General features: G+C 45.5%; 1 protein-coding gene across 1 annotated transcript; it reads right to left on the bottom strand.

Moving 5' to 3' along the window:
• Positions 1-5,250: 5,250 nt before the first annotated feature.
• Mkrn1 (makorin ring finger protein 1) lies at positions 5,251-26,631 on the bottom strand. Its single transcript, XM_038320272.2, is given in 11 exon segments — positions 5,251-5,672; positions 5,990-6,128; positions 6,510-6,620; positions 7,362-7,417; positions 7,419-7,489; positions 7,492-7,564; positions 7,566-7,577; positions 10,489-10,715; positions 11,557-11,786; positions 17,126-17,254; positions 26,268-26,631. Coding segments are annotated over 11 exon segments (1,443 nt in total). The 5' UTR covers positions 26,453-26,631; the 3' UTR covers positions 5,251-5,462.
• Positions 26,632-27,630: the final 999 nt, after the last annotated feature.

Genomic DNA, 27,630 nt, shown 5'->3' on the forward strand with positions numbered 1-27,630 from the left:
CCCCTTTATTTTTCATAAATGATTTTTTTCTGTGCTTTGCTGTTTTGCCTGAATGTATGTCTGTGTGAAGGTGTCAGATGCCCTGGAATTAGCTGCCATGTGGGTGTTGGGAATTGAACCTGGGTCCTCTGGAAAAAGAGCTAGTGCTCCCAACCACTGAGTCATCTCTCCAGCCCTTGTAGAGACTAATAAAAGAAGAAATTACCTTTGATCCAGAAATTCTCATTACCTGTGGTTTGTAACAGAGGATGTACTGAGTGAGCATCTGTAGTCTAGGCAACCCAAGCATAAAGCTGAAGACAGATGCACACTTCAGCTGAGCTGGCCCGATTGTTAGGTGTGGTGATGCACACCTTCAATCCCAGCACTTGGGAGGCAGAGGCAAGCAAGTTTGCTAGTTCCAGGCCAGCCAGAGCTGAGCTACACAGTGAAACCGTGTGTGTGTATGTGTGTGTGTGTGTGTGTGTGTGAGAGAGAGAGAGAGAGAGAGAGAGAGAGAGAGAGAGAGAGAGAGAGAATTAACAGTAACAAAACCCTAGCACTCAAGAGGCAGAGGCAGGCAGATAAATCTGAGTTCGAGGCCAGCCAGGTCTACAAGAGCTCGTTCCGGGGCAGGTTCCAAAGCTAGAGAGACCGTCTTGATAAACCACAACCAAACCAAACCAAAAACCCCCACAAAAACAAAAAGCAAACAAAAAAACCCTGGATAGTCTCCAGAAATTTGAAGGTCAACAGACATTCTGATTTATCAAAGCAGGTTGGATACCACTCTGACTTTGACCCGTTTGTTTATCATCTGCCCAGAACATAGAACTGTCATGTCAAAGTGTTTTGCCTACATGTATGTACGTCTGTGTGCCTTGTGTGTGCCTGGGGCTTGACAAGATCAGAAGAGGATTTCCAAAAACTAGTTAGGGATGGTGAAGAGCCATCATGGAGGTTATTAGAACTGAACCCAGGTTATCTGGAAGAACAAGTTCTCTTAATGGTGGACTCGTTTCTCCAATCTGGTTTCCTTTTTGCTACAGGTTGTTTTCACTTTGAGACAAGACTTCCTTCTGTAACCTTGGCAACCATCCAACCCAGCTTTATTTCCCATAGTTCCATGTCCTAACTGAGCATTCTCTTCATGAGTGAGGGTGGGGCATAACCACTTTCCACAAAACTTACTGCCATGGAAAGGGGGATTTAGTCAGATAAGGACCTTGGTTTCTGACTGAAGCTACGATTTGTGTGTGAATGTTGTCTTCATTTACATAGGTGTACTACACACAAGTGTTGTTTGACGTCAATACAGTGGCTGCACCCTAATCTACTGCTATTTCAGCCAACAATTCCGACTCCGCAATTACTAGCCTGCTTCTCTGGCAGCGGCACAGGTATGCAGGCCACACCCTGGTGGGAATTCTGTTTCCGCAGGGCAGGCGCTCTGCCTGCTAAAGGTAGTTATAATTTAGATCTCTATTTATAAAGACGTAGGATTCAAAGGCTGGGGTGAAAACCTGTTAGCTCAGAGGTTGAGTAGCAACTAGTTAAGCTTCTCTCCTTGCTGGTGTCTCCCAGAGAGCGCCCTTTGGCTCACCAAAACAAAAAAAGTCACCCCAAATGGCTCCCATTCCTTCCAGTGCCCAGGTGCCCTCTGAGGCTGATTACTTTCTGGAACTAGTAGCTAACTCAGCTGATATGGGATTCCCCTCTGTATGCTGTGAATACGATTGGTTAATTAGTAAAGAAAACTTGCTAGGCCTGATAGTACAGAGCAGAACTTAGCTAGGTGGGGAAAACCAGGCAGAATGCTGGGAGAAAGGAGGCGGAGTTGAGGAGAAGCCATGGAGCCCCACGAGAGACAGATGTTGGAACCTTGTCAGTAGGCCATGAACCTCGTGGTAAAATATAAAATACTGGAAGTGGGTTAATACTAGATGGAAGAGCTAACCAGCAGTACACTTAAGTGACTGGCCAAGCAGTGATTTAAATATGGCTCTGTGTCATTACTTTGGGTCTGAGTTGCCGGGCAGCCGGGAAACAACACTCAGCCTCCTGACCCAAGGTTAATTTTATTTAATCAACACAAATGCAAACTCATGGTTTAGTGTGACCAAATGCCCCCCAACATTCATGCTCTGAACGTAGTTCCTTAGTCTAAGGCCACAGGAAGAATGCGCAGCTGAAGAGCAGCAATGGTTAAAATGTCCCATACCTCCGCCTACCTCCACCATTATGCCTCCTCCCTGCCTCCAGACCTGCTATAGTCTTCTTGCCTTTTCACCAAGCATTTTCTCTTATGGTACTGGAGATTGAATTTTTTAAAAAGTTTACTTATGTATAGTGTTCTGCTTGCCTATAGTTCAGAAGACGGCACCAGATTAGACGGTTGAGAGCCACCACCATGTGGGTGGGGGCTGGGAATTGAACTCAGGACCTCCAGCCCCTCTGATTTTACTTATGCATTTGTATCTGTATGTGGGTTAGTGTACACTGAGTACAGCTGTCCATAGCCCTGGATCCCCTGGAGCTGTAGGTACAGGCAGTTATAACCTGCCTGGGAGCTGGGAACCAAAGGCAATAACGTGCTAACCACTGAGGCATCTCTCCATCCCTGCACTTTAGACTTTAAAAAATGGGGTATGTGAAGGTGGGCTAGAGACATTGGCTGTGTGCTGGAAAATAATGTTGAGGTACAATGGAGCGGGAGAGATGGTTCAGTGGGTAAAAGCACAGAGATGGTTCAGTGGGTAAAAGCACTGGGCTGCTCTTCCATGTACCCAGGTTGATTCCTAGCACCTCCATTTTAAATAACAATTAGCCATGGTGGCACACACCTTTACTTGCGAGACAGAGATAGGCAGTACTCTGCCAAGGGTAGTCCAGCCTACATGAGCTCCAGTGAGATCCTTTCTCAAACAAAATGAGGTGTTCCATGGCTGTTATTTTCTTGCAGAGTACTGGGTTCAAGTCCCAGCAACCACCTTAAACTCCACTTCTGCAGGTACCAGGCATATATATATGGATATTCAGGGCAAACCTTCATACACATACAATAAATACATCTAAAAATTAAAAAGAAAATTTGGTTGGGACACTTAAGAGTTGAAGGTTTATCACCATGCATTTGGTTTGAAGCTAGCCTCAGCTCCAGAGACAAGGAGGCCTTACCTCAAAAAAAAAAAAAAAAGTTAATTGGATGTCAGTTGTGCCTAGCATCACAGGCGTGGGTTCAGTCAAAGTCCTGCATAACTGTGTAGAGTGGTACTTGGGTGCACGGGGAAGAGGACCAGAATTTAGTTCAAAGCCACCCTTGACAACACTGGGATCCACGAGACACTGTTATGACAAACTGGGAATGGTGGCACGTGCCTTGAATCTCAGCACTCTGGAGGCAGAAACATCAGAGTTCTAAGCAAGTCAAGGTGACATAGTGAGGCTGGAGCCATGACTTGACAGTTACTAGAACTGCCTTTTCTTCCAGAGAACCTGGGTGCGATTCCTAGCACCCACACTGGCTCACAGATATAAACGCAGGCAAAACACCCATGCGGGTGGGCAGTGGTGGTGCACACTTTTGATTCCAGCACCCGGGAGGCAGAGGCAGGCAGATGTCTGATGTTCGAAGTCAGTCAGGTCTACAGAGCGAGTTCCAGGACAACCAGAGCTGTTACACAGAGAAATCCTGCCTTGAAGAAACAAACAAACAAACAAAAAAACCCCAAACAAACAACGAACCACTTCAAATTCCCAACCCTCTGGAAGATCTTATGTACAGCCATCTTACTTATGAGCCTGACCCAGGCTCCACTACAACAAGCACACGGTACCAGGAGGGAGATGGTGACTTTGCGGATGAAGGCAGCCTGGAGTCTTGTGGATCCTACAAGAGTAGACAGCTGGGTGATGGCAGCCAGCACACAGGTGCCTTCAGGTTCTCCGGACACGAGGCAGCTTGAAAAAAGGAGACCCATTTTCCCCGCCAATCTAGGCGTCTGAGACTGGGAAAGCTGAGTTATCTGTGGTTTGAAAACAGGTCATTAGACAAACAAGAAGGCAATTTTTTTTAAATTGTTTTATTTGGGAAAAGTGCTTCTTACAAAAGGGCAGCTGCAAAATACAGAGACCTCTGCAACGATGACTTGCTTTTCTGAAGTGAAAGAACGGTGGGTCCCGGGAACCAAGGCAGAGGGACAAATCCGAGCATCTCAAGTTATTTCCGGAAACAGCAACAAAAGGCAAAGGTGAAATCCCAGCAAGGGATTCTAGCAATTTAGCTTCTGCTTGTCTTGCGGGTGGCCATGCCCTCCCCTTCCTTTAGTGAGAGGGGTTATTACTATAGCAAAGAATTCTTCTAGTACCATCAACACCTCGGTTTGGAATTCACCTGTCTACTTTCAATGATGGAAACGAGGCAGATACCCACAAAACAAACACAGATCCAAACAACAGAGCCCCCAAATGAGGACAAAGGTTTTTCCAAAAAGCATCTCAACTGAAAAGGCTAGACCATAAAACATTCAATACAATGGGGTGTCCAAGACCCAGCTTGTGCTGCCAACGGGACAAGCAGGCCACTTACCCTCTACAGATGATCGACTTCTCTAGCATACAGACAGACAGAGCTACTAGCACTGCTATGTTACCAACTACTGACACTCTTGGTCCTTTACGAGCTACCTGCCACACACGGCTGAAACCACTAATCCATCTCTGCCCACTAAGGCTAAGAATACTGCACCTATGCACAGATGGGAAGCTGCTCACATGCTCGATCACGCTCAACACCAAGTCCATTGATCCTTGGAGTTACCTGCCAACTCTGCATTGATGGAAATGCCACTGCATCCTCCTTGTGTTTTTACATTTTCTCACATTAACCTTAACACGTTTGCACCTGGTTCTGGTACCTCAGTAGTAGTATTTCTTGCGTGCAATTTAAACAAGAGCCCCAAACCACAGGACAAGCACATGTGATGGGGATTACAGGGCAGGGAACAGACAGAGAACCACCAAGGTGCAGATCTCACAGAAACCTCAAGGAGCCCTCCTACACCGAGCATAGAGAGCAACTTGCCGACTTAGGTCCCTTTTTTCCCAATTGCCCCTATCCTTGGACCCCCAAAGCATACTCAGTGCTTTTTCCTTTGAACTTGGGGTCTCAAATCGAGTGTGCAAAATCCATGAACACAACCTGGCTGAAAACAGATGGCGCGACAAACCTACACTAACTGTCTGACAGTTAAATTCATGTTACAAAAAAACTAACTTGAAGATTTATTTTTGTAACTTTTTGAAACAGAAAACAACACACTCTTGGGGGAAGGTGAGGGGGAGGAGCAGGCCCTGGGGAGTGATGAGGACAGCACCTGGAGTTCCAGAGGCCTGCCTAGGAGAGCCACACGCACGGCCACACAGCACAGGGGACAGCTACTGTCTGAGGCTCTGCAGACCAGTTCCCACGCCACGCAAAGCTGCTATAGATCCAAGTCATAAAAGTCCTCCAGCTCATCGTGAAACAAGTCCCACTCGTCCTCAGAGTCTGTCAGCTCGTCGTCCCCGCCTGCAGCCAAGAGCATGAGCAGCATCTCGCCCAGCTCAAAGGTGACCACCTCCTCCTCGTCGTTGTCAAAGGGGTTGTTCTCTCTCTCCTCAATCAGCTCCCAGAAGTGGCTCCTCCGTTGGGCCTGTAAGAAACAAGGCCATGATAGGGTGGCACTGTCGAGCAGTGTCTTCTGTCCTGTTGCTTATGAGGCAACCATGTGGCCAGAGGGCACGGCGAATCAGACTCCTGTTAGTCCACCTTACCAATGCTCTCCCCTCTGGCTAGCTAGATTTAGGGCTTTGAGCGCTTCCTCTCCTACCCCTCCCGGTTTCTGAGGTATGACTCCTTCACTCTGGCCTCCCTCCCGGACCTGAGTGTCATCTTCCCCTACCCCAGTATGTGCAGGCTCAACTGACAGTGTGGTATTTCCCCTCGTTTAGAAAAACAGTTGAGAGTTACCCGGTATCTGCTTGATGTTCCCACTTTCTGTCTCTGTGGCTCCTCTCTACGGCCATCAGGGTACGCATGCTTGTAAAAACAGTTCCCTCCAAATGGGCAGCTCCCACGTCCTTCATCAAAATACCTGCACGCCTTGTTGCTGGAAAGGAAAATATCGCAACCCTTATTCACAGTGGACTTCAGGCCTGGACTGACTTATCACTGAGGCAGAACCAGGATGTGCAGAGCCCCCCAAGACGTGTCCTTAGAAACGTATGCGCTAACACTGACCAGAAACATCCCAGTACACAGGAACTCATCGGGCAACTCTTAGACCCAGAATGAGCTAGGCTTCAGCTAGGAGACTTCCCTGGAAGAGTCCCTCGGCAGACACCCGAGGAATGTGTTAAAAGCAAGAGACAAACTGGGTAAGCAGTGATGGGTACAAAAGAAAGCAGCCTGGGAAGTCAAGAAAAGGAAGGGGGAGCTAGGAGTACATAGCACAGCACTGCTCTAGCCAAGGGAGCCAGGCTGCTCATACCTCATGGCCTCCTTGTATTTCTGAATGAGTTTCTGCTTCTCTTCTTTCTCCTCCACCCAGTACTCACTTGGAATGACAAAGTTAGATGTGATCCGGCATTCGGGGCAGGACCTGGGAAACAATGAACAGGCTGCAATGCACGGTCCCCTCTCTAAGCCCGCACTTCAAGACACACCCTGGTGTGTCACCGAGACTTAGAGAAACTGACAAGAACGTGAGCATTTTCAGAAAGGGGTTCCACAAAGTCACAACTGACCCTTTCTTTGGAGGGAAGACAAACTCCTTCATAAATCAACTCAATGGCTAGCCAGTTAAAAAAACAAAAACAAAACTTAAGTTAAAAAAAAACCAAAGGGGGGAAAAAACAAAAAGAAGACATTTCACACAGACTCCTTCTTTCGTTTAAATAAATTTATTTCTTGTAACTTTGCTCTGTTTGGATTGTGTGGCTTTTGTTCAGTTATGAGAACAGTTTTTTAAAGGATGGTGGATTTATTGGCTAGCTTAATGAATGGAATAGGAAAGTGGAAAATGTAAAAGGCCAAGAAACATACATTCAGAGCTAGATACGTTGTTCACGAACTCTAAACTGTTGAAATCCATTAAACACAATCTCCTCAAAAACATGAAGAGTCTACTAACTGATACACAGGGTTTCCTCATTTAATAAGAGAGACAGACGACTATACTAGCAGCTAGCTGAAGTACAAAGAAGAAATTCCAATTAGAACGCCCAGGTTCATGATAGAATACATGCATTTAAATGTGGTCCTTCTGGTTGGAAGTTGGCACAAGATACTAAATTCTTCCCGAAAATAGAAAGCACAAACGAAGATTGGGGAGGAGTCTCACTTTATGATCTTGCTCTCAAATTGCTTAGCACTTCTCCATTTGCGGATACACTTGAGGACAGTAGGTGTGGTTTGCAGTTGGACAGGATCCAAAGCGGCGCTCGCTGGGGTTGGCTTTCTCATAGACACCTCCATGCAGATCCCACATACCATGTCCTTGCTGCGCTGCACAGCGAAAGAGAGCTCCATGTCCTTCTCATGGGCCCTCAATGCAAGACTGCAAGAAGGAGAGACGGAGACACAGTCAGGCAGCCGCCAGTTCTGAGACTCCACATCAAGTCCCCACAGGTCCAGCAACCACTGTGGGGTCAACCTTCTGAGATCCAAAAGATTATCCAATTCCCCGTACCCAGACCTGTAAATCTGTGTACCCACAGTTCTCCCCAAAGACCCTACCAATTTCATAGATGTTTCAGTTTCTGGATGGAAAATAGAAAAACTAGGACAAAAACCTTCATTTCAAATCTGTCACTTGGGAGGTGAAGGCAGAAAAGACAAGAGTTCTATAGGTTAAGACCATGCTACATGAGACCTTGTCTCCAAAAAAATAAAGGATACACGGTGTGGTGGCATACAACTGTAATCCCTTCACCCATGGAGCAGAGACAGGCAGATCTGAGTCGGATAACAGCCTGGTCTACATTCCGAGTTCCAGGACAGTCAGGGCTATGTAGAGGGACCCTGAATCAAAAACAAAAGCAAACAAGAACAAAATGATGAACAGTACTCGGGCAGTAGTGGTGCACGCCTTTAATCCCAGCACTTGGGAGGCAGAGGCAGGTGGGTGTCTATGAGTTGAGGCCAGCCTGGTCTACAGGACAGCTAAGGCTATTCCACAAAGAAATCCTGTCCCGAAAAACCAAAAAACAAAACAGAAACAAAAAAGATGTACACAGTACTAGGCCACAGTTATGCAGGAACATTATTTCCTTATCGCTGTAAAGAGGGGTCTCAGTGGCACGCACTTGCAATCCCCAATATTCAGGATGTAGAAGCAGGAAGAATCCCACAAACGCGAGGTTCAGCCAACCTCGTCTATGCAATGAGTTGTTCCAAGTCATTAAGGGCAATACCAAAAGACATTGTCCCTAAAAAATTAAAACACTAAAAACTTTACTGAGAATATTCACACCATACAATTCACCCATTTACGTGCAATTAGATAATCACTGGTACTTTCAGAGAAATATAATACTGATTGTTTAATATTAAGTTTTTTTTAAATTATGCACGTGCACAAGTAACTACAGGTGCCAGAGGCCAGGAGTTGGATCTCCCTGGCCTGCAGTTACACATGGCTGAGTCACCAGATGTGGGTGCCAGGAATTAACTCAAGTACCCTCAACAAGGCTAAGCTACATATCTACCCCTTATCAGAATGTGCTCATTATTCTTCATAAGCCCATCTTCCTAACAGTTACTCATATGTGGGCAACCATTATTCTGTGGTCTGCCAATTCTGTGGCTGAGACCAGCTTGATGGACTCTTTCCAAGGTTACCTGTTATTGTACTGCTGAGTAACAGTTCTCAGCACCCATCCCCACTGAGACTCTATGAATGATGCTGTTATCAAATTAGGGCACTAGCCACACAAGCCTAGCAACCCACACATAAAGGTGGGAGGAAAGGAACTGTCCTCTGACTTCTACAAAGGTGTGGCATGTGTGAGTACACATGAAGTAAGAAAGCTGAGTGCGGGGCTCGAGAGACGCCTTGGCATTTAAGAGTACCGAGTGCTCCTGCAAAGGACCTCATTCAGTTCTCAAAACAAGGCAGCTCCATAGGGGATCTGACACCTTCTTCTGGGTTAACACTGTGCATGTGGTGAACAGACAGACAAACACACACACTCAACACCCATACACATAAAATGACAAATCAAAGCCAGCCAGGTACACAAACTGCTAAGCAGAATTATCAGCTGACCCAGTGACTACTTCCAAAGGATAACCAAAGCAGGGTTGTAATTAATGTAAAAGTCTAATATAAAAACACATGCTCACAAAACAGAAATGTTCATAATATCATAGCAGTCACACCGAATAAAAAGTTTAAGAAAAAAAGAGAAATCTGTATAAAGATGAAACCATCTAAATAGAAAAACACTGGATTGGGGTTGGGAGGACTATTCAGTCAGCAGAGTGCTCGTTGTACATACAAGCGGCGTAGGCTCCTAGGTTTGGACTCTCGGTATGCATGTGAAAGCCAGAGACAGCAACATGCATTTGTAATCCCAGCACAGAAGCATAGAGATGGATAGACAGGTCATCTAATTGGTGAGCTCCAGATTAAGGCAGAGACCTTGCCTCAAAATTATGTAAAGAACAAGAGAAGAAGACACCCAATGTTAACCTCTAGCCTCCACGGACACACCTGGAAACATAACATGTAAACAAATGTGTAATAATCACACACCCAGTACGCAACCACAAAATTAAGTACCGATACACACTCCAACTGGAAAACCTTAGAAACATCCTGCTAAATGAGGAGCAGTCACTGAAGGCATATATACTAAATGATTCAGCTACATAATCATCTAGAATTGGCAAAGCATCCAGAGAAACAAGGCAGATCCACTGTTGCCAGGAGCTCCAGGAAAAGAGCAGAGGCTGATGGCTCAGTGGGTTTACGCTTTCTTTGGGGATGAAAATGACTTTAGGATTATGGTAATGACTGAAGAATTATCATGAATATATTAAAAAGCAATGAAATATGCATTGCAAAAGAACTATAAGAATTATAAATCCCAGGAAAATTATTAGTAGTAAAAAAGGATGAGTAGAACAAAGCAAACCAGGGGGTGGTGGCCACGCCTTTAATCCAGCACTCAAGAGGCAGAGGCAGGAGGATCTCTGTGAGTTCAAAGCCAGCTACAGGAGCGAATTCTAGGACAAGCTCCAAAGCTAGAGAAACCCTGTCCCGAAAAAAAAAAAAAAAACAAATACCAAACAAACAAAAAACCCCACACCTCCACACCTTCTAAAAACCCATAGTCAGAGGTTCTGGAAACAATTCTCTTTAGGAAGGAGAGCACTGCTTGAGCCCCACTCTTCAGACCCTCTTGCCCTTGGCCTCCGCAATGCCGAGATCACACGGGTACATCAACACTTCTTTGATCACTTACTTTTATGTGCTGTGACCTCTGGGCAGCATCCGTGGGGTGCAGGACCTGTAGGCCACACATGTCACAGGAGTCTCCGTGGAGATACACACAGTTTTCCCCATAGCGACATTCTCCCACTGCAGCATAGGGGCAAAGCTGCTTCTTTGTCTCCACCGCAGCTGGCTCCTTCTCTGACTCTTCCTTGGTCACTGAGCCCTGCAGGGGTACTTCAGTGCAGGAAGGGGCAGCTGAAAATGTTTAAGATGGTGGTAAAGGTCCAAATACATAAGGCACAAATATGAACTAAGGTAACAGAACTACAACTGTAAGCTAACAACAGAACCACTTCAGTGAAACCTAAAGTCAGACTACTCAATTTCTACTTTCTCCCCAAGCCCTAATTTTGGTTTTTCAAGACAGGGTTTCTCTGTCCCCTTAGTTTTTTGAGACAGGGTTATACAGTCCAGGCTGGCTTAGAACTTGCTGTCTGCCTATCTCAAAATATCAACTGATGGAATTACAGGTATACACCCCCACTCTCCAGCTCCATAACACTTGGCTGGCCTTGAACTTAATCCTCCCACCCCAACCTCTCCAAAGCTGGTATTACAGGTGTGTGGCACTAAGCCCGGTTCTGCATGTGAATTTCTTAATACTAGTAGGTATTGGTTAGTGGGGTAGAATGGACCAGGAGAATCAGGAGTTCAAGGTCATCCTTCACTATTTGAGGATCTGAACTACCAGAGACACTGCGTCAAAAAAAACACACCAAATAAAGGACTGGTGGTGGGCTGAGTGTTAGCTTAATAGTAAAGCATTTGTCTAGCATGTGTAAAGTCCAGGGTTTGATCTCAGTACCACCAGGTGCAGGCGGGGGACAGCATTCGGAGACATTTCAGTTTTTAAACATAAGTTAATTTTTATTAGAGTTCAAAAAATTCTTTTACTTCATCTCTCTTAGATAACCCAATCTAAAGTGTTGACAGTAGGTTAAACTCAAACACTGGAAACAGGAAAGCTGAACTGAGTTCACTGTGGCCTGTCACTTAGCCCTCTGATTGCATTGTACAGGATCCTCACAATACTTACTACGGCCACAGTAAGGCTGCCCGGGTACAAACTCAATGGCATTCACCCAGTCCTCTGAACCTGCTCCTACAGCTGCAAAGTTTGGGTTTCTTGACTCAGCTTCGCCTGAATTCATTTCAGCAAGTGATCCAACTCCCGAAGAGAGACTTGAGGAAGCAGCAAGGGATGGTTTTGCACTCAGGTGTGTTGCAGTCACTTCCTCTTGTTTCAGTGGCTTGCTGTGTTCGTATCTGACACACAAAAGGAAGCAGTTACTGACCACCTACAGAGAGTACCCGGGCTCTTCAAATGTCAGCGTGAACATAAACATGACTGGAAGAAGCTAGAGCTTGTCAAGATGGATTCTTATGTGTGTGCATGTGAACCAATGTGTGTGGGTGTCCACAGAGGCTCAAAGGCACGTGTAGATCCCTAGGGTCAGGGTTAACAGGCAGTTGTGCACTGCCCAATGAGGGAGCTGGGATCCAAACTCAGGTTCTCTCCAAGAGTCAGTGTTCTTAACTGGTGAGCATCTTTCCAGTCCCAGGTAACTTTCAGAGATGGTTTGGCTATGTAATTCAGGCTAGTCTTATGACCATTATTTAGCTCATGTTGGCTTCGAATGCACAGATCCTTCTGCCATAGCCTCTCGAATGCTGGGACTATAGGCATATCAACATTCCTGGCTTGATTTTCAACCCTGTAGTGTTGTGGATTGAACCCATCTTGTGCACCTGAGCAAGCACTGGGCTATGCCTTCAGTTGGACATGGAGCACATGACGGTGTGTTTCAAAGGCCTCATTGTGATGTTATACTGTTCATCAAGGCTTGAGAGCAAGACTTAGCAAACTTTACAGGGTCAAGTACAACCAGAAGGTCAGATATCTGGAAGACTGAGGCAGGAGGATTCCATGTTTGAGACCAGCCTAGTAAACTTGCTGAGACTCTACCTCAACAAAATTTTTAAATGACTTATTTTCTATTTTATGTGTGTGGTGTTTTGCTGCATCTGTCTGTATGAAGGTGTCAGATCCTCTAGGATCTAGAATTACAGATGGTTGTGAGCTGCCATGTGGGTGCTGGGAATTGAATCTGGGACCTCTGAAAGAGCAGCCAATGCTTAACCACTGAGCCATCTCTTCAGCCCCTCAAAACAAAATTTAATAAGGGGTGCCTCTGCATAATCCTAGAACTTGATCAGCTAAGGAAGGAAGATTCTTACAAATTTGAAGCCAATTTAGACTACTAATTGAGTTCTACCTCCTACCCGCCCCTAAAAAAAAAAAAAAAAAAAAAAAAAAAACAGACTAAAAGAAAGTTAAGCATGTTCAAGCATGTTTTTTTTTTTCTCACTGCCTGGTAGTAAACATCTACTAAGTAATAAGAACTTGTGTAATCTACTGTAAAATCAGTACAAATGATGTAAGGTCTCTTTACAAAAGGAGAATGTTGACATGGGATACCAGTTAAGCAGGGGGGTATCAAGCAAGTGCCTCTGCCACCACTTTGGAGGTCTCAAAAAAATGGAGAAATCTGGGCAGTGGTAGCACATACCTTTAATTCCAGCACTCAGGAGGCAGAGGCAGGCAGATCTCAGTGAGTTTGAGTCCAGCCTGGTCTACAGAGCGAGTTCCAGGACAGCTAGGGCTATTACAGAAAAACCCTGCCTCGAAAAAACAAAAACAAAAACAAAAAACCAAAAGAGAAAAATCCAAATAAGCAAACCCAAAAACCTTTTTATGAGATTATATTCAAGAATAAATAGAATGACCATGAATGCATGTAGGACAGGCCCAGTGTGTCCATGTGCACCTGTTATCCCAGAGCTAGGGAAGCTAAGGAAGACAGATCTCTGAACCTGGTCTACAGAACAAACTGCCAGACAGTCAAGACTGTCTCCAAAATAATAAATAAGACCTACATTACCAAATCTACCTAACGAGACACTGATTCCCTTATAGATCTGCATAGAATATGCTCTGAAGTAAAAACTGAGTAGATACCAAGAAGAATAAACAAAGAGCAAAGAAAGAAAAGCCAAGGCCAGCAGGATAGCTCCATGGAACCAGGCGGACAAATGGCGCAAAGACATTCAGACAGGCATACTTGTCCACAGAATAAACTAAGCTATATTTTTAAAAAAATGGGGGCTGGAGAGATGGCTCAGTGGTTAAGAGCACTGCCTGCTCTTTCAAAGGTCCTGAGTTCAGTTCCCAGCAACCACATGGTGGCTCACAACCATCTGTACTGAGATCTGGTGCCCTCGTCTGGCCTGCAAGCATATATGCAGGCAGAACACTGTATACATAAATAAATAAAAAATTTTTTTTTTAAAAAGGTAAAAAGTACAGTGCATGTGGGGAATGTTTGAAGAACACGGACTGACACACTACATATGATCAAAACCAGGAAGAATGGCTTTGACGGTTTTGGGCTTTTGGTTTTGGTTTTTTGAGACAGGCTTTCTCTGTAGCTTTCTCTGTCCTGGAGCTAGCTCTTGTAGATCAGGCTGGCCTCAAACTCAGAGATCCGCCTGCCTCTGCCTCCCAAGTGCTGGGATTAAAGGTGTGCACCACCACCACCAGGCCTGTTTCAGTTTTTCTTTTTCTTTTTTTTATTTATTTGCTTTATTTATTTGCTTTCTTTCTTTCTTCTTCTTTCGTTTCTTTTCTTTCTTTTTTTTCTTTCTTTTTATTTCTTAGTTTCTTATCTTTCTTTCTTCTATTTCTTTCTTTCTTCTTTCTTTATTATGTATAAAATATTCTGTCTGTGTGTATGCCTGCATGCCAGAAGAGGGTACCAGACCCCATTACAGATGGTTGTGAGCCACATGTGGTTGCTAGGAACTCAGGACCTTGGAAGAGCAGGCTGTGCTCTTAACCTCTGAGCCATCTCTCCAGCCCCCTGTTTCCGGTTTTTCAAGATAGGGTTTCTCTTTATATACCTCTGACTGTCCTGGAATTCAGAGATTGGCTTGTCTCTGCCTCCTAAGTGCTGGTGGTTTTGTATTTTATTTTGGTTTGGTTTCACTTCTTTGGCATCTCATTATATAGCCCTGGCTATCCTGGAACTCACTGTGTAGACCAGACTGGTCTCATACCTGAAGAGATCTATTCACCTGCCTCTGAATCCAGAGTGCTATGATTAAAGGTGTACACCACCAGTATACCCAGCTCAAGACACTTAATACAATCACTTAATACAATGTACGTTGTATAAAACCCATGCCTAGTGACTTTGACATTTTTAAATGGCTCTAAAAGACATTTTTTCTTTTCTATCCTTTTTATTTTTCCTTTTTTCATTTGTTCTGGTTTTTCAAGACAGTGTTTCTGTGTAGCTCCAGCTGTCCTGGTACTTCCTTTGTATGCCAGGCTCGCCTAGAATTCAAGTGATCTATTCACCTGCCTCGCCCTCCAGAATGCTGGGATTAAAGGTGTGCACCTCTCTGCCCAGCTCAAGACATATTACTTAACACAATGTAAATTGCATAAAATTAAAACTAGTCACTCAAAATAAAGTTGCAAATTGAAACACTGCTGTATCCATTAGTTTATGTTATCTATGGCTAGTTTTTGCCTGAGAAACCATAGGCCTTGAGTCAAACACTGTACACTCTCTCCCTCATGTGGATAAAGTCTGCCAATCCAGCCAATAAAGATCCTTACATCTGCTAGAATCATGAGCCCCTGGAGAGTCTTTTATTACAGCTACTAAACTATAAGAGGATGTGACAAAATTGCCGGTTCTTTCAGAGTGTTAAGTGATTTTAAAAAAATGCTGAGAAAACAGTGGATTCTTCCATATCCTATACCAATATAATATAACTTCTTATATAAAGAACTTCAATGAGACTGGCAAGATGACTCAGTGGATAAAGGCACCTACCTACCACTAAGCCTGATGACCTGAGTTCAATTTCTGGAACCAATGAGATGGAAGGAGGATTTTCTAAGTTGTCCTCTGATCTACTTCAGCTTAGCCACACCATTCCCTCATTCTGTCCCATGGTCTACTCCCTACAGCTCTCTGCTATCCTCCCCACAGTGAGCCTTGTCTATAAGATCCAAAGAAACTTTTCCGCAAAGAACTGCTCCTTCATCCCAGGGTGTGACATCCTGACATCTCCTTTTAGCATGGCAATAGGAGACTAAACACTAGACTCGGATGTCAAGGAATCCATTTCTGACCCTTAGTTGGGGGGAGGGGCTTGCTTTTTAACCAATCCTTACAAATTCAGCTAAGTCTGACTTCCAAGCATTTGAACCTAATAGCTGACTATCGGTGTCTGCGCGTGTCTTTCTGTCCATCCATCCATGTGGCTGTGATACTGGTATTACTACACAGACTGACAGATTTCACCACACTATCTTTCTATGCATCCCTTTATCCACCCATCCATCTGTATGTGCCAGTGGCTACAAGTCTGACCTCGTACGCTGTTTTCAGGCATACTCAAGACTCTGCTCCAACAGTAAAGTCCAATGCCGCTTCCCTTCATGAGGCTGGACTCACAGACTTTGTCCAGACTTGTGTGAACGTGACAGCGCGCGTGTGTGTGACTCCTGAGACTAGGTCATTTGCAGAGCCCTCTTTGACTGCTAGCACTGGAGAAAGCAATACAAGGACATGACAGCAGCCACTGGGAAAGGTCCACTAGCAAGGAGCCAATCAATCAACGTCTCTGCCAGCAGCCACATCACAAGTGATCCCCCCATCTTTCAAGCCAGTAGATGACTGTCAGTCACCCTGGCCAAAACCCTGCCATCCCTTAAAGTCTCTAAACTAGAACAATTCTGATCGCAGGCCTCCAGAGATGACACTAAATGCTGACTGTATTAACCTGCTACCATTGAGTTATTAACAGCAGGAGACAAATAATACATGCAATACCTTCTAACCTGGAAAGATCTACTTTATTCAGTTTCTGCATAGAACCCACTATGGTAACAGATCAGGTGCCAGGCTTATGACAGCAATACCATGCCTAATGGCAGAGATTGCTTAGTACCGAATCCCTGTTGGTGTACAAATACTTTAGAGGTATTCCGGGAAAGCACTGCCTGGAGCGCTCCTCCCTAAACTTATGTTGTTTCCTGAGCTTAGGCTCTTCAATAGTTTTAGACCAATGGTTGGCCTATGAGGCCCCGGGTTTCATCCCCAGAACTTCAAAGGGTGTGTAAAGGACTAGTGTAGTACTCCAAATGCCCAGACTCAACTCACTCACAATCCACACTAGGAGAGGACAACTAAATAAACTAGCCCCGGTAGTACAAACCTCACACCAACCTTTGTCTGTTTTCCTCCTAGTTTTTGTGACAGGGTCTCACCGTGCAGTCCTGGTTGGCCTAGAAACTTACTATGTAAACCAGGCTGGCCTCAAACTCACAAGACATCCAATGCCTGTGCTTTATTTTTGATTTGTTTGGTTCTGAGAGCCACCACAGCAACCCAATAAGGACTTTTCAAAGCATAAGCATTTTAAAAAGTGCTCCGTATAATGCTACTAGAATTATATATACAAAGCTACTAGGATTATATATTTTAGTTTCATTTCTTCCTCAACCCACCCTTGAACAGAAGGCTTACCTGCAGCGGTCTCCGTACACACAGCACCCTCTTTGAAAATACTTGCACACTGCACCGTATGGGCTGTCGGAAAGGTCATGCGAGTATCGACAGTTATCTCCTTCCTTACAAACCCCATGCATAAAATATCTGTAAGACAAAGAACCAGAAAACTAGATTAGAAGACTAAAGCCAACTCTCAAAAAAAATCCATTACCACCACATTCTCCTGGCATGCTCACAACTACCCAGCTAACACATGAAGTCAGTCTAGGCCGGGCAGCTTGGAATACCCATTTGGGTCCACAGATGCAGCATAGGGATCAAGATACCTGCCCCCAAAAGGTGGATGTTTATACAGGGTTCCTTTGGGGGAGCCTGGTCTACAGAGAGTTCCAGGACAGCCAGGGACAGAGAAACCCTGTCTCAAAAAACAAAACAAACAAGAACTCAGCGGGAAGTAGAATTACACACAGAACTAGCCTCATCTCAACTGTATCAGGTCTAACCTACTCTAACTCAGGTGTAAACTCTGGCAACTACTGTGAGATCTTCTGAAAGCTGAAGGCCTGAACTCTGTAGAACATTTTAAAAATCTTTTGTTAAAAGTATCTAAAATGATGTTAGAAACACAGCTGGATGTGGTGGCTGACGAAAACATGGCTATGAGTCACAGCTCACTTAAGTGTTTAGTTTTATGTGATTACATGCCTTTTCTGACACTAACATTATGTGAAATCCATTCTTTATAAATCTGAGACATGAGATGGTGCAACATGTAACAGACAATAGGTAATGAGAAGGCAATGTACTTCCAAGAATTTCTCCCCAAGACAAAAGATGGAAGTGCATGTCAGTGTGGTGGTATAATCCTACAATCCCAGCACTGGGGAGATAGATGGACGCAGGCATTCAGATACTGTCTCAAAAACCAGAACAGGGTGGAAAAGATAACTTGGTGCTAAGACTGATAGCCATGGACATAGGAGAACCTGACTCTTGTGACTTGCCCTGACATTCACACACACACACACACACACACACACAAAAATGAAGCAGCTAAAAAAAAAAAAAAAAAAAAAAAAAAGCCGGGCAGTGGTGGCGCACGCCTTTAATCCCAGCACTCGGGAGGCAGAGGCAGGTGGATCTCTGTGAGTTTGAGGTCAGCCTGGTCTACAAGAGCTAGTTCCAGGACAGGCTCTAAAAAAGCTGCAGAGAAACCCTGTCTCGAAAAAAAAAAAAAAAAAAGCCTGTGGATATACCCAGCCAGCAGAATGTTTACCTAGCATGCACAAAGTTCTGGGTTCAAGGCCTAGTATGAGTCCACAGCCTACAACTGGGCTGTTTTACACTGCTACAGTGCATACTGTGCAATTCCACCAACAATAAGGTAGGTGGAGGCAGAAGTTCAAAGTCATCCTTGGGAACCTAGAGTGTAGGGCAGGGCTGAACTACATGAGACTATGTTTAAAAACAAAAACAAAACCTCAAGTCTACAACTCTTTATTTTAGAAGAGAAAATAAGGAGTTGGAGACGGCTGAGTTGTTAAGAGCACATACTACACTTGCAGAAAACCTCAGTTCAGTTCCTAGCACAACTGCCAGATCCAACTCCAGAGACCTGAGGCCTCTACTCCCTACAGGTACCCACATACATGTGCACATACCCACAAACTGACAATTGAAATAAATCCTAAAACTAAAACCGAATGGCTAGGAATATAGCTGGGTTGTAAGGTGTTGCGCATGATGTCCCGAGTTTAATCCCCAGCACAAAAAAAAAAGGAAAGGAAAAAAAAGAAGAAACAAATGCAGTCCCTCTGCAAGAGCAAGAAGTATCCTAAGCCCCTAAGTCATCTCCAGCACCACCCCCACTTATTTTGAGACAAGATCTCACTACGTATCCAGGGATCTGCCTGCCTGCTTTGGCCTCCTCAAAGTTGGGATTAAAGGTATATATCACCACACATGGCTGATGTGTATAACGTGTCTCAGACGATACTTTAAATTCCTAGTGGGGAAGCATCATGATCTAGTCTTTACACTCCCTATGGTACCTATCTCTCTATAAGACACCCAAGTAGGGCTGGAGAGGTGGCTCAGTGGTTAAGAGCATTGCCTGTTCTTCCAAAGGTCCTGAGTTCAATTCCCGGCAACCACATGGTGGCTCACAACCACCTGTAATGAAGTCTGGTGCCCTCTTCTGGCCTGCAGACATACACGCAGACAGAATATTGCATACATAATAAATAAATATTTAAAAAAAAAAAAAACAAAGACACCCAAGTACCATAGTAAATCATATCAGTAAGCAAATTAAATGTACCTAGGCAGGATTATCTTTACAAAACCATCCAAATGTATATAGCACACATTACCTGAGAAAAAATTTTAAAGGAGAAAGGAGAAAAAAAACCTAAATATTTGACACAGAGTAGGGTTAAATCTGCAACCCCAGATGAGAGCTGAGTTAAGAATTACTACTTAAAGAACATCGCAATAGGGCTGGAGAGATGGCTCAGAGGTTAAGAGCATTGCCTGCTCTTCCAAAGGTCCTGAGTTCAATTCCCAGCAACCACATGGTGGCTCACAACCATCTGTAATGGGGTCTGGTGCCCTCTTCTGGCCTGCAGGCATACACACAGACAGAATGTTGTATACATAATAAATAAATAAACATTTAAAAAAAAAAAAAGAACATCGCAATAAATATTCTATCTCAAAAAGGAGAAAAATGGGCCTTGTTGGTGCAAACCTTTCATCTCAGCACTAGGGAGGGGGGAAGCAGGTGGGCTCGAGTTTGAGGCCAGCCTGGATCATAAAGGAATAATGTAACGAGAGAGTAAAAAGAGCCTCTCTTAATTTTGGTTTTTCGAGACAGGGTTTCTCTGTAGCTTTGGAGCCTGTCCTGGAACTAGCTCTGGTAGACCAGGCTGAACTCAAGAGATCTGCCTACCTCTGCCTCCTAAGTGCTGGGATTAAAAGCACTTAGAAACAAACACAAAAGCTGGGTCTGACTCCTACACAATCTTAAACAACCTGGTGGCTAAAGCAAGGGGATTATTGGATTCAAGACTGGCCTAGGGTACATAGCAGGACTGTTTCCCCACTTTCACCCACCCAAAAGAAAAACCCCGCTGTGATTGGCAAACAATAGGTTTCAGATGACAGGTGACATACACCTTTGATCCCAGACAGCTCGGGAGGCAGAAGTGGGCAGATCTGTTGAGTTTGAGGTCAACCAGAGCTATATAGTGAAACCCATTCTCAAAAATGAATAAATTTCACTAGGAGCATTATGGTAGTTGGGCATGGGACTTCTAAGAACCTGTTTGAAAGGTACACTGGGATTCCAAAGTCACATTAGCCATTTCTTGCTAAAAAAAATAAAATAAAATAAAAAATAAAAAAAAAATAAAACTTAGGCCTGGCATGAAGCTCACTTGGTAGAATACAAGTAGTTCTGAGTCCAATTCCCAGCACTTCAGAAACTGGCATGATGATCCATGCCTGTGATCCCACCTCTACTGTGGCAGAGGCAGAAAGATCAGAAGTTCTGTCTCAAAACAGAACAAAAAAAAGCAAATTCTCGCAACCAGCAGTTCAAGATATGGATTTGGGAGATTGAGACACGAGGATGAGGCCAGCTAGACTTTGTTTCAATAATAAAGATAGATAATTTGAAGGAAAGAAACCTTAGAATTTTTGTGTTATTTCAACTGCCAGAATATTCGCTTATTATTATAGAAGCATTCTAATACAGAAGCATCTAGGTTAAAAAAACTACAGTTTGGGAGCCAGCGTGATGGCTCAGTAGTTGAACGGTGGCTCCTCCTCCCAGAACACAGGTTTGATTTCAAGCTCCTACATGGGAACTTACAACTGTTCTGACCTCTTCCAGTTTCCCCAGGCAACTAGGCATACGTAAGGATTGTCTTCACAGCACCTCTCTAATAAGGTGAAAGCCAGCCTGTTGGTGGCAGTATAACACTGTTTCTCAGCAGAGGTGCTTGTTTCTTAGGCAGCACAAACAAAACACAAGTCTTAAGCATTAACAGTAGCTAATGAGAAGTGAGACTGAACAATTAAAAATTAGGACTGTGCTGGCTGAGGAGGTCTACCTCTTTGACCCCAACACTGACTTTGAGTAGGAGGCAGGCACATCTGTGAAGTAGGGGCTAGTTCCAGGTCAGTCCAAGCTACACAGTAAGATCCCTGGTCTGAGAACAAGGAGAGCATCCCAGCTGGAAGAGCTGGCTCAGTAGTTAGGAGCACCACTTGATGCTTTCACAGAGGACCCAGGTTTGACTGCCGGCACCCATGGTGGCTCACAACCAACTGTAACTCCATCCAGTTCCAGTGGACCTGAAGACTTCTTCTGGCCTCAGTGGCTACCAGGCATGCACGCAATACATTCGGGGAAACACTCATACACATTAAAAAGTAAATTATCTTTTCAAAAGTAAAAATTAGGGGCTAGAGAGGTTAAAAGCACTGGCTGCTCTTCCAGTGGTCCCTAGTTCAATCCTTAGTACTCACACGGTAGATCAGTCTATAACTGCAGTCCAATGGGATCCCTTCTGGCATGCAGACGGACATGCAGATAAACAACCATATACATAGATAAATAATAAATAATGTAGCACAAACCCAGAGACAGATATTGGGGTTCAACCCAAAAACCAGAAAAGCAAAGCAGCCAAGCCACTAAAGAAGTCTTATCTCTACCAAGGCTGGGTAACAGCAGACTAAGCAGAGTCTGCCTCTCTCCCATTCATTTTATATTCCCTCTAGTGCTGAGATGAAAGGCTTGTTGACTTCCTAGTACAGGGGGGGGGGGGGGGGGGGGGGGGGGGAATTAAAGTACGCCGCCACCACCTGGATTGGTTTCTGCATTGTTCTTGGGTAGCCTAGGGTGGCCCTGAACTCAGAGATCTGCTTTGTCTCCCAAATCCTGGGATTAAGGGTGTAGGCCACCACTGCCTGACCTCTAATGGCTTAGTTCTGCCCTTCTGATCTTTAGGCAAGCTTTATTTACTAAAATAAAATACCACTATAAAATAAATCTTAGAAAACAACATTCTTATCTAAGCAAGTAACTTTAAAGAGGAATATGCCGAGGCTAAAAACCACCCTTGAGGGGAGGTGCAGAGCCAGCTCAGCAGTTAGGAGCACAAAGGCAGTTGGGTTGCTAGCACCCACCCAAGGCAACTAACTCTTAAGGGCAGGTAATCCAGTACAAGGGGAACCTGACACCTCAGGGCACTAGTACCTCGGGGCTGCGCCTTCTCTCAGGAGCAGGTGTAGCGATCAAGCACACTGAAAAATATTATAAGGAACACATCTGCAGTGAACTCACAGTGCACACCCCATTTGCTGAAAGTCGGAATACCGTAGTCCCAGAAAGAAAAACATGTTCTATTTAATAGGTCCTCTCTCCCTTTAGTAACTTAAAAGTATACTTTAAAAAATTCAGAATGGATGCATGAATGTGTGTATGTAAACAATTTCTACAATTTTAAGATTTTATTTTTATTTTGTGTGTGGGTATTTTGCCTACATGTATATCTATCTGCATTGTATGCTAGCAGTACCAACAGAGGCCAAAAGAAGGCGTTGAATTCTCTGAAACTGGAGCTACAGTCAGTGTTAGCCACCCTGTGGGTGCTGGAAATCAGACCTGGATCCTCTGGACAGGCAGCAAGGAAGTGCTTTTAACCACTGGGCCATCTCTCCAGCCCCAGTGCACAAAAAAAAAAAAAAAAACCGAAGGCAGAAAATTTCTAAAGTCCTATAAAAGAGTTGCATCAACATCAACCGGAGCATTTATTAGTAATGCAGGGCACTGAGGAGGAGCCCTGCAGGTATAACAGAACTCTGCTTCTCTCAAAGCTCAAAGTCTACAACAAAGATTTCATAGTTGTTATTCCTCTGTTCAAAGAAGACTTTAAGAGATAATGTTGTTGGCAACTACAACAGAAAACAATGTTAAGCATTTACACCTAAAACATCAAATAACCTGTGGTTTCTAATTAGGCTGGTGTGGTCAAGACATCATCCTGCCTCGAACTAGCTGGAGGACAGGTGCGTGCAACTATCAAGGGCTCTACGTGCCACCGTAAGGGGCTCTACAATTTCATAGATGACTAGGCCAAGCAAATGCTATGGAGAAGGGCACTTCTTTGACACCAGTCCTAAGACAGAAGCAGGAGGATCTCAGAGTTCAAGGCCAAGTGCTGTGTAGTGAGACCCTGACTTCCTGGTTTTACCTGCACTTTCCAAACACTATTTATTACTATAGGTGTGGTCACCATGTGAAACTCTAAGTTTGTGTCTTGTTTGTTTCATTTTCTAATTTACCTAAACTAAGCCATCTTGCTGATCCTAAGCCTGCATCCTTTTCAAGTGTTCATACTGTTTTCTTAAAATTTATCTCAGTTGGGAGGCCAGTCTGGTCTACAGAATGAGTTCCAGGACAGCCAGACCTACAGAGAAACCATCTTGGAAAAACAAAAACAGCTATAATTTTTTGAGACTGAACCTTCCTATGTACCCTAGGGCAGGCACATGAATTGCCATATTTCCTAGGCTAGTCTAGAATTCAAGATTCCTTTGCCTTAGCCTCCCCAAGCCAGGATATTCAAAGTTTTGTGCATCTGTATGCAAGACTAGGGAAAGAAGCTGAGTCATCTCTCCAACATCCAAAGAATTTCTTTTTAGACATAAAAGAAGCGTTCACAAACAACTGTTCCAAAACACCTAGAAAACTCCATTAATTCAATGAGCCTTATGGAGCTGGGCTTGGCCCAAGTTTATAATTCAGCACTTAAAATCAAGGTCACTGCCTGGTGCTGGTGGCACAAGTCCTTAATCCCAGTACTCCAGAGGCAATGGTGGGCAGGGATCTGAGTCTGAAGCCAGCCTGGTTCCAAGTCAGCCAGGGATAGACAGAGAAGCCCTATTTCAAAATAAATGTCAAGGTCATTTCTGGCAGCATAGGGCGTTCAAGGTCACCCTGTGCTAAATAAAACCCACTTTGTTTTTAAAGACCCTAAACTGGGCAAGATGGTACAGGCCTTTAATCTCAGCACCAGGGAGGCAGAGGCAGTTAGAATCTGATATCGGGCGGCAGTGGCACACACCTTCAATCCCAGCACTCGGGAGGCGGGGGGGGGGGGGGGGGGGGGGGGGGGGGGGGGGGGGGGGGGGGGGGGGGGGTGGGGGGGGTGGGGTGGGTGGGTGTGTCTTTGTGAGTTCAAGGAGGCCAGCCTGGTCTACAAGAGCTAGTTCCAGGAAAGGCTCCAAAGCTACAGAGAAACCCTGTCTTGAAAAACCGAAAAAACAAAAAAACTATGTCTCTGTGTTAAAATCAGCCTGGTCTACAGAGTATGTTCCCAGGATGGCCAGGTTATGCAAAGAAACCCTGTCTCAAAAAACAGAAGATCCTAAATGTAGGCTCTACAAGACGTCTGATGAGGAACTAGAAAAGAAATAAGGAAAACTAAAAGCAAAACAGGGGAGAAGACAAGCTTATAATCAATCTCAGCCCTGGAGATAGATGTGGAAGGATCAGGAAGTCCCAAGTCATTCTGGGCCACATAAGCTTCCTCATCACACACCCCACACATTCCTCAAAAGAATAAAAAAGGGACCGTGGCAAGATGTCCTTGCTGATAAAAGCGATGGCTGAGTTTGATTCCTGGAACCGACAGAAAGTGAAAGAGATTAAAATTGTCCCCTCTGACCTCCACAGGTGCTCTGTGGCCCGGGGACAGTATCCCAGACACAGCATACACACACTATTACTTAAGAAAGGAAAATGTTGAAACAGAACTTTTCATAGAAGCAGGCATCTGACAGAAAGATAAATCGATAATGAAATGTTATTTGGCAATGGGTATTCAAAACTAGACTAGATAAAGATAGTAGATGGAAAAAAAAGTCAAGGTACTTAAAATTTCATTGAAGCCCGGGTGTTAATTAACACTTGTTATTTCAGCACTGGGAGGGTAGAGGCTGGAAGATGAAGTTCGAGGCCAGCCTGATCTACATTGCAGTTCTAGTGCAACCGGGGCTGCAAAGCTGGAACTTTTCAAAAAAGAAAAAAGACCTTAGGATAGAAATTCTTCAGTTTCGTTGTTAATGCCAACAACGAGTTCTTCGGTAGGATCAAACAGCCTTTTGCATTTGCCTATAAAATGTCCTTGTCGTACGAAAAGTGGCTTTTCCTTTGGATTTTTTTTTAACCGATAGAAAAGCTTAACAGTCTCTCTTGATGGTTAAATCAATACAGTCGGGTGTGGTATCATACGCCTGCAATCCCCGCACTAGAGAAAAAAGCTTGCCGAAAATTCTAGGGCAGTCAGGACTATATATAGGTCAACCGGGGCAACACAGCAAGGGTGCCTGTCTCAATAAAACACCCTCCCCCAAATCGTTAATACAACAAATACCCTTCAAAATTTATAGCTGGGAAAAAAAATTTCATGGGAGCTGTATAGCCGCCACCTGATCACTCATTTTTCGAATAATTTCGTTTCGCTTACCAAACCAGAACCAACCCTCTCTCCTAGGATCTCTTTTCTCGCAAAGAGGATCGCCGCTCAAAGGGACAGTAACAATAATGGCAGTTCATAAAATCAAGGGTGGAGGAGGCTAACGCCGGCTCCGAACGCTCGGTTCGGAGACAAAGCTCGGAACCGCCAGCCACCGACTACATACAAAGGAATACAAAAGCGGCTGCTCCCGGCGGGGCGGGGGTGCGCGGCGCCGAGAGCAGAAAAGACGTTACAAACGGATGGACGGGCGCGGAGGCCCCGGGGCCGGCCGAGCTCGCCGGGACCCTCGGAGCAGCTCAGGGCGCCTGGAGGATCGTTGGAGCCAGACTCGCAGCAGCGAGCTCGCGCCGCATCCCGGGGAGGGGGACGCCGGTCCTCACCGCACGCACCGGAGCGCCGCTGGATGAGGGGAGGCGGCGGGACCGCCCCGCAGTCCGAGCCCGCAGTCCGAGCCCCGCAGCGATCCCGCTGACGACCTCCGCGGGGGCTGACGCAGCGATGCTCTGCGGCCCGGGCGGCCGCTGCAGGGGACCCCGCGACGCCCGCCTCCGCCTCCTGCTCGGCCCCGCAGCCCCCGCCCTCCGCCGCGCCACGCAACGTCCTACCTGCAGGTGACCTGTTTCGTCCAGCCGCCGCCGCTGCCGTCGCTGCCGCCGCCCCCTCCGCCAGCCCCCGGGGACAGGGCAGCGACTGTGGGGATAGGGGTGAGGGAAGCCGCTGCCACCGCCGCCGCTGCCGCTCCTGCTCCTGATGTTGTGGCTGTTGTTCCGGGAGCCGCAGCCTCCGCCATTACTGTTTATCCCACACAGCAATGGCCCCGGAACTTCCGGGATCACATAGTTCCGGTCCGGCTGAGAGGGTGAAGACAGCGGAGGGAGGGGAGGGGAGGGAGTCTGTGGAGCCTGAGCGCTCCGCTCCGTCCCCGCGCCGCGTCGCCGTGTCTCCGAGCGCTCGGGCCTGGGGAACTGCGGGCTCCGCTGGCCACCCGCGGCCCTCTCCCGGCGATGCTGATTGGTTGAGATCTCAGGCTCCGCCCGTAAGGGGCGGGACCGCGAGCGCTAGCCAGGTGTGCTCGGATGCTCCAGATTCGAGCCACCAGAGGACCACAAACAAGAGCCGACCTTAAAGCAATGTCTGATGAGGTAGACGGCGCGGGGAAGGCCTGGCTGTGTGTCTGCTCTTTCCCCAGTATGAACTGGATACCTAGTGTGCTTCTCTCTCGGGAGGACAGTGACCCCTATCTCACAGGGACTGTCAGAATCCATGTTGTTGGGAGTGTACCAGGCAGGTGTGGTGGCAGACATCTGTAATCCCAGCACTCTGAAGGGTTGGACATCAAAATCGCTGCAAATTCGAGGCTAACCCAGGCTACATAGTCCCTGTCAAAATAATAATAGTAATTAAGTAAATAATAAAATGGTAATGTGAGGTATCCCATGTTTGTAATACGAGTGTTTCGGAAGCTAAGGGAAGGGGATCACAGGTTTGAGGCCAACCTGGATTACCCTGCAAGATTCTGTCAATAAACATACAGTCTTCAAGGGCATGTTCCCAAAGGCTGGTTTCCTGCCACTAAGCCCTTTCTACCAAAGTTCCCACCGCTCTCCAAAAGTTATGAATTCACCAATAGATTAATCCACCAATGAAGTCAGTACTGTCATGATACAATCTTCTCCAAAACTGTCCTGACAGCACTGACCAGGGAAACCAAGGCTACATCACATGAACTTTTTTGAGGAGCATTTTAGATCTGAAGCGCTCTCTCTCTCTTTCTCTCTCTCCCTCCCTCCCTCTCTCCCTTCCTCCCTCCTTCCCTCCCTACTCAATATGTAGACCATGCTGGACTTGAATGAACAGAGATCCGCCTCCCAGATATTGTATATTGATATTAGCAGCCTTCCGCCACTTCCCCCTTTATCTCTTTCATCTATAAGGTCTGTTGTACAGTTGTTTGGGAGGCAGCAGAAA

This window comes from Arvicola amphibius, chromosome 2, assembly GCF_903992535.2.
Source record: "Arvicola amphibius chromosome 2, mArvAmp1.2, whole genome shotgun sequence".
Lineage (NCBI taxonomy): Eukaryota > Metazoa > Chordata > Mammalia > Rodentia > Cricetidae > Arvicola > Arvicola amphibius.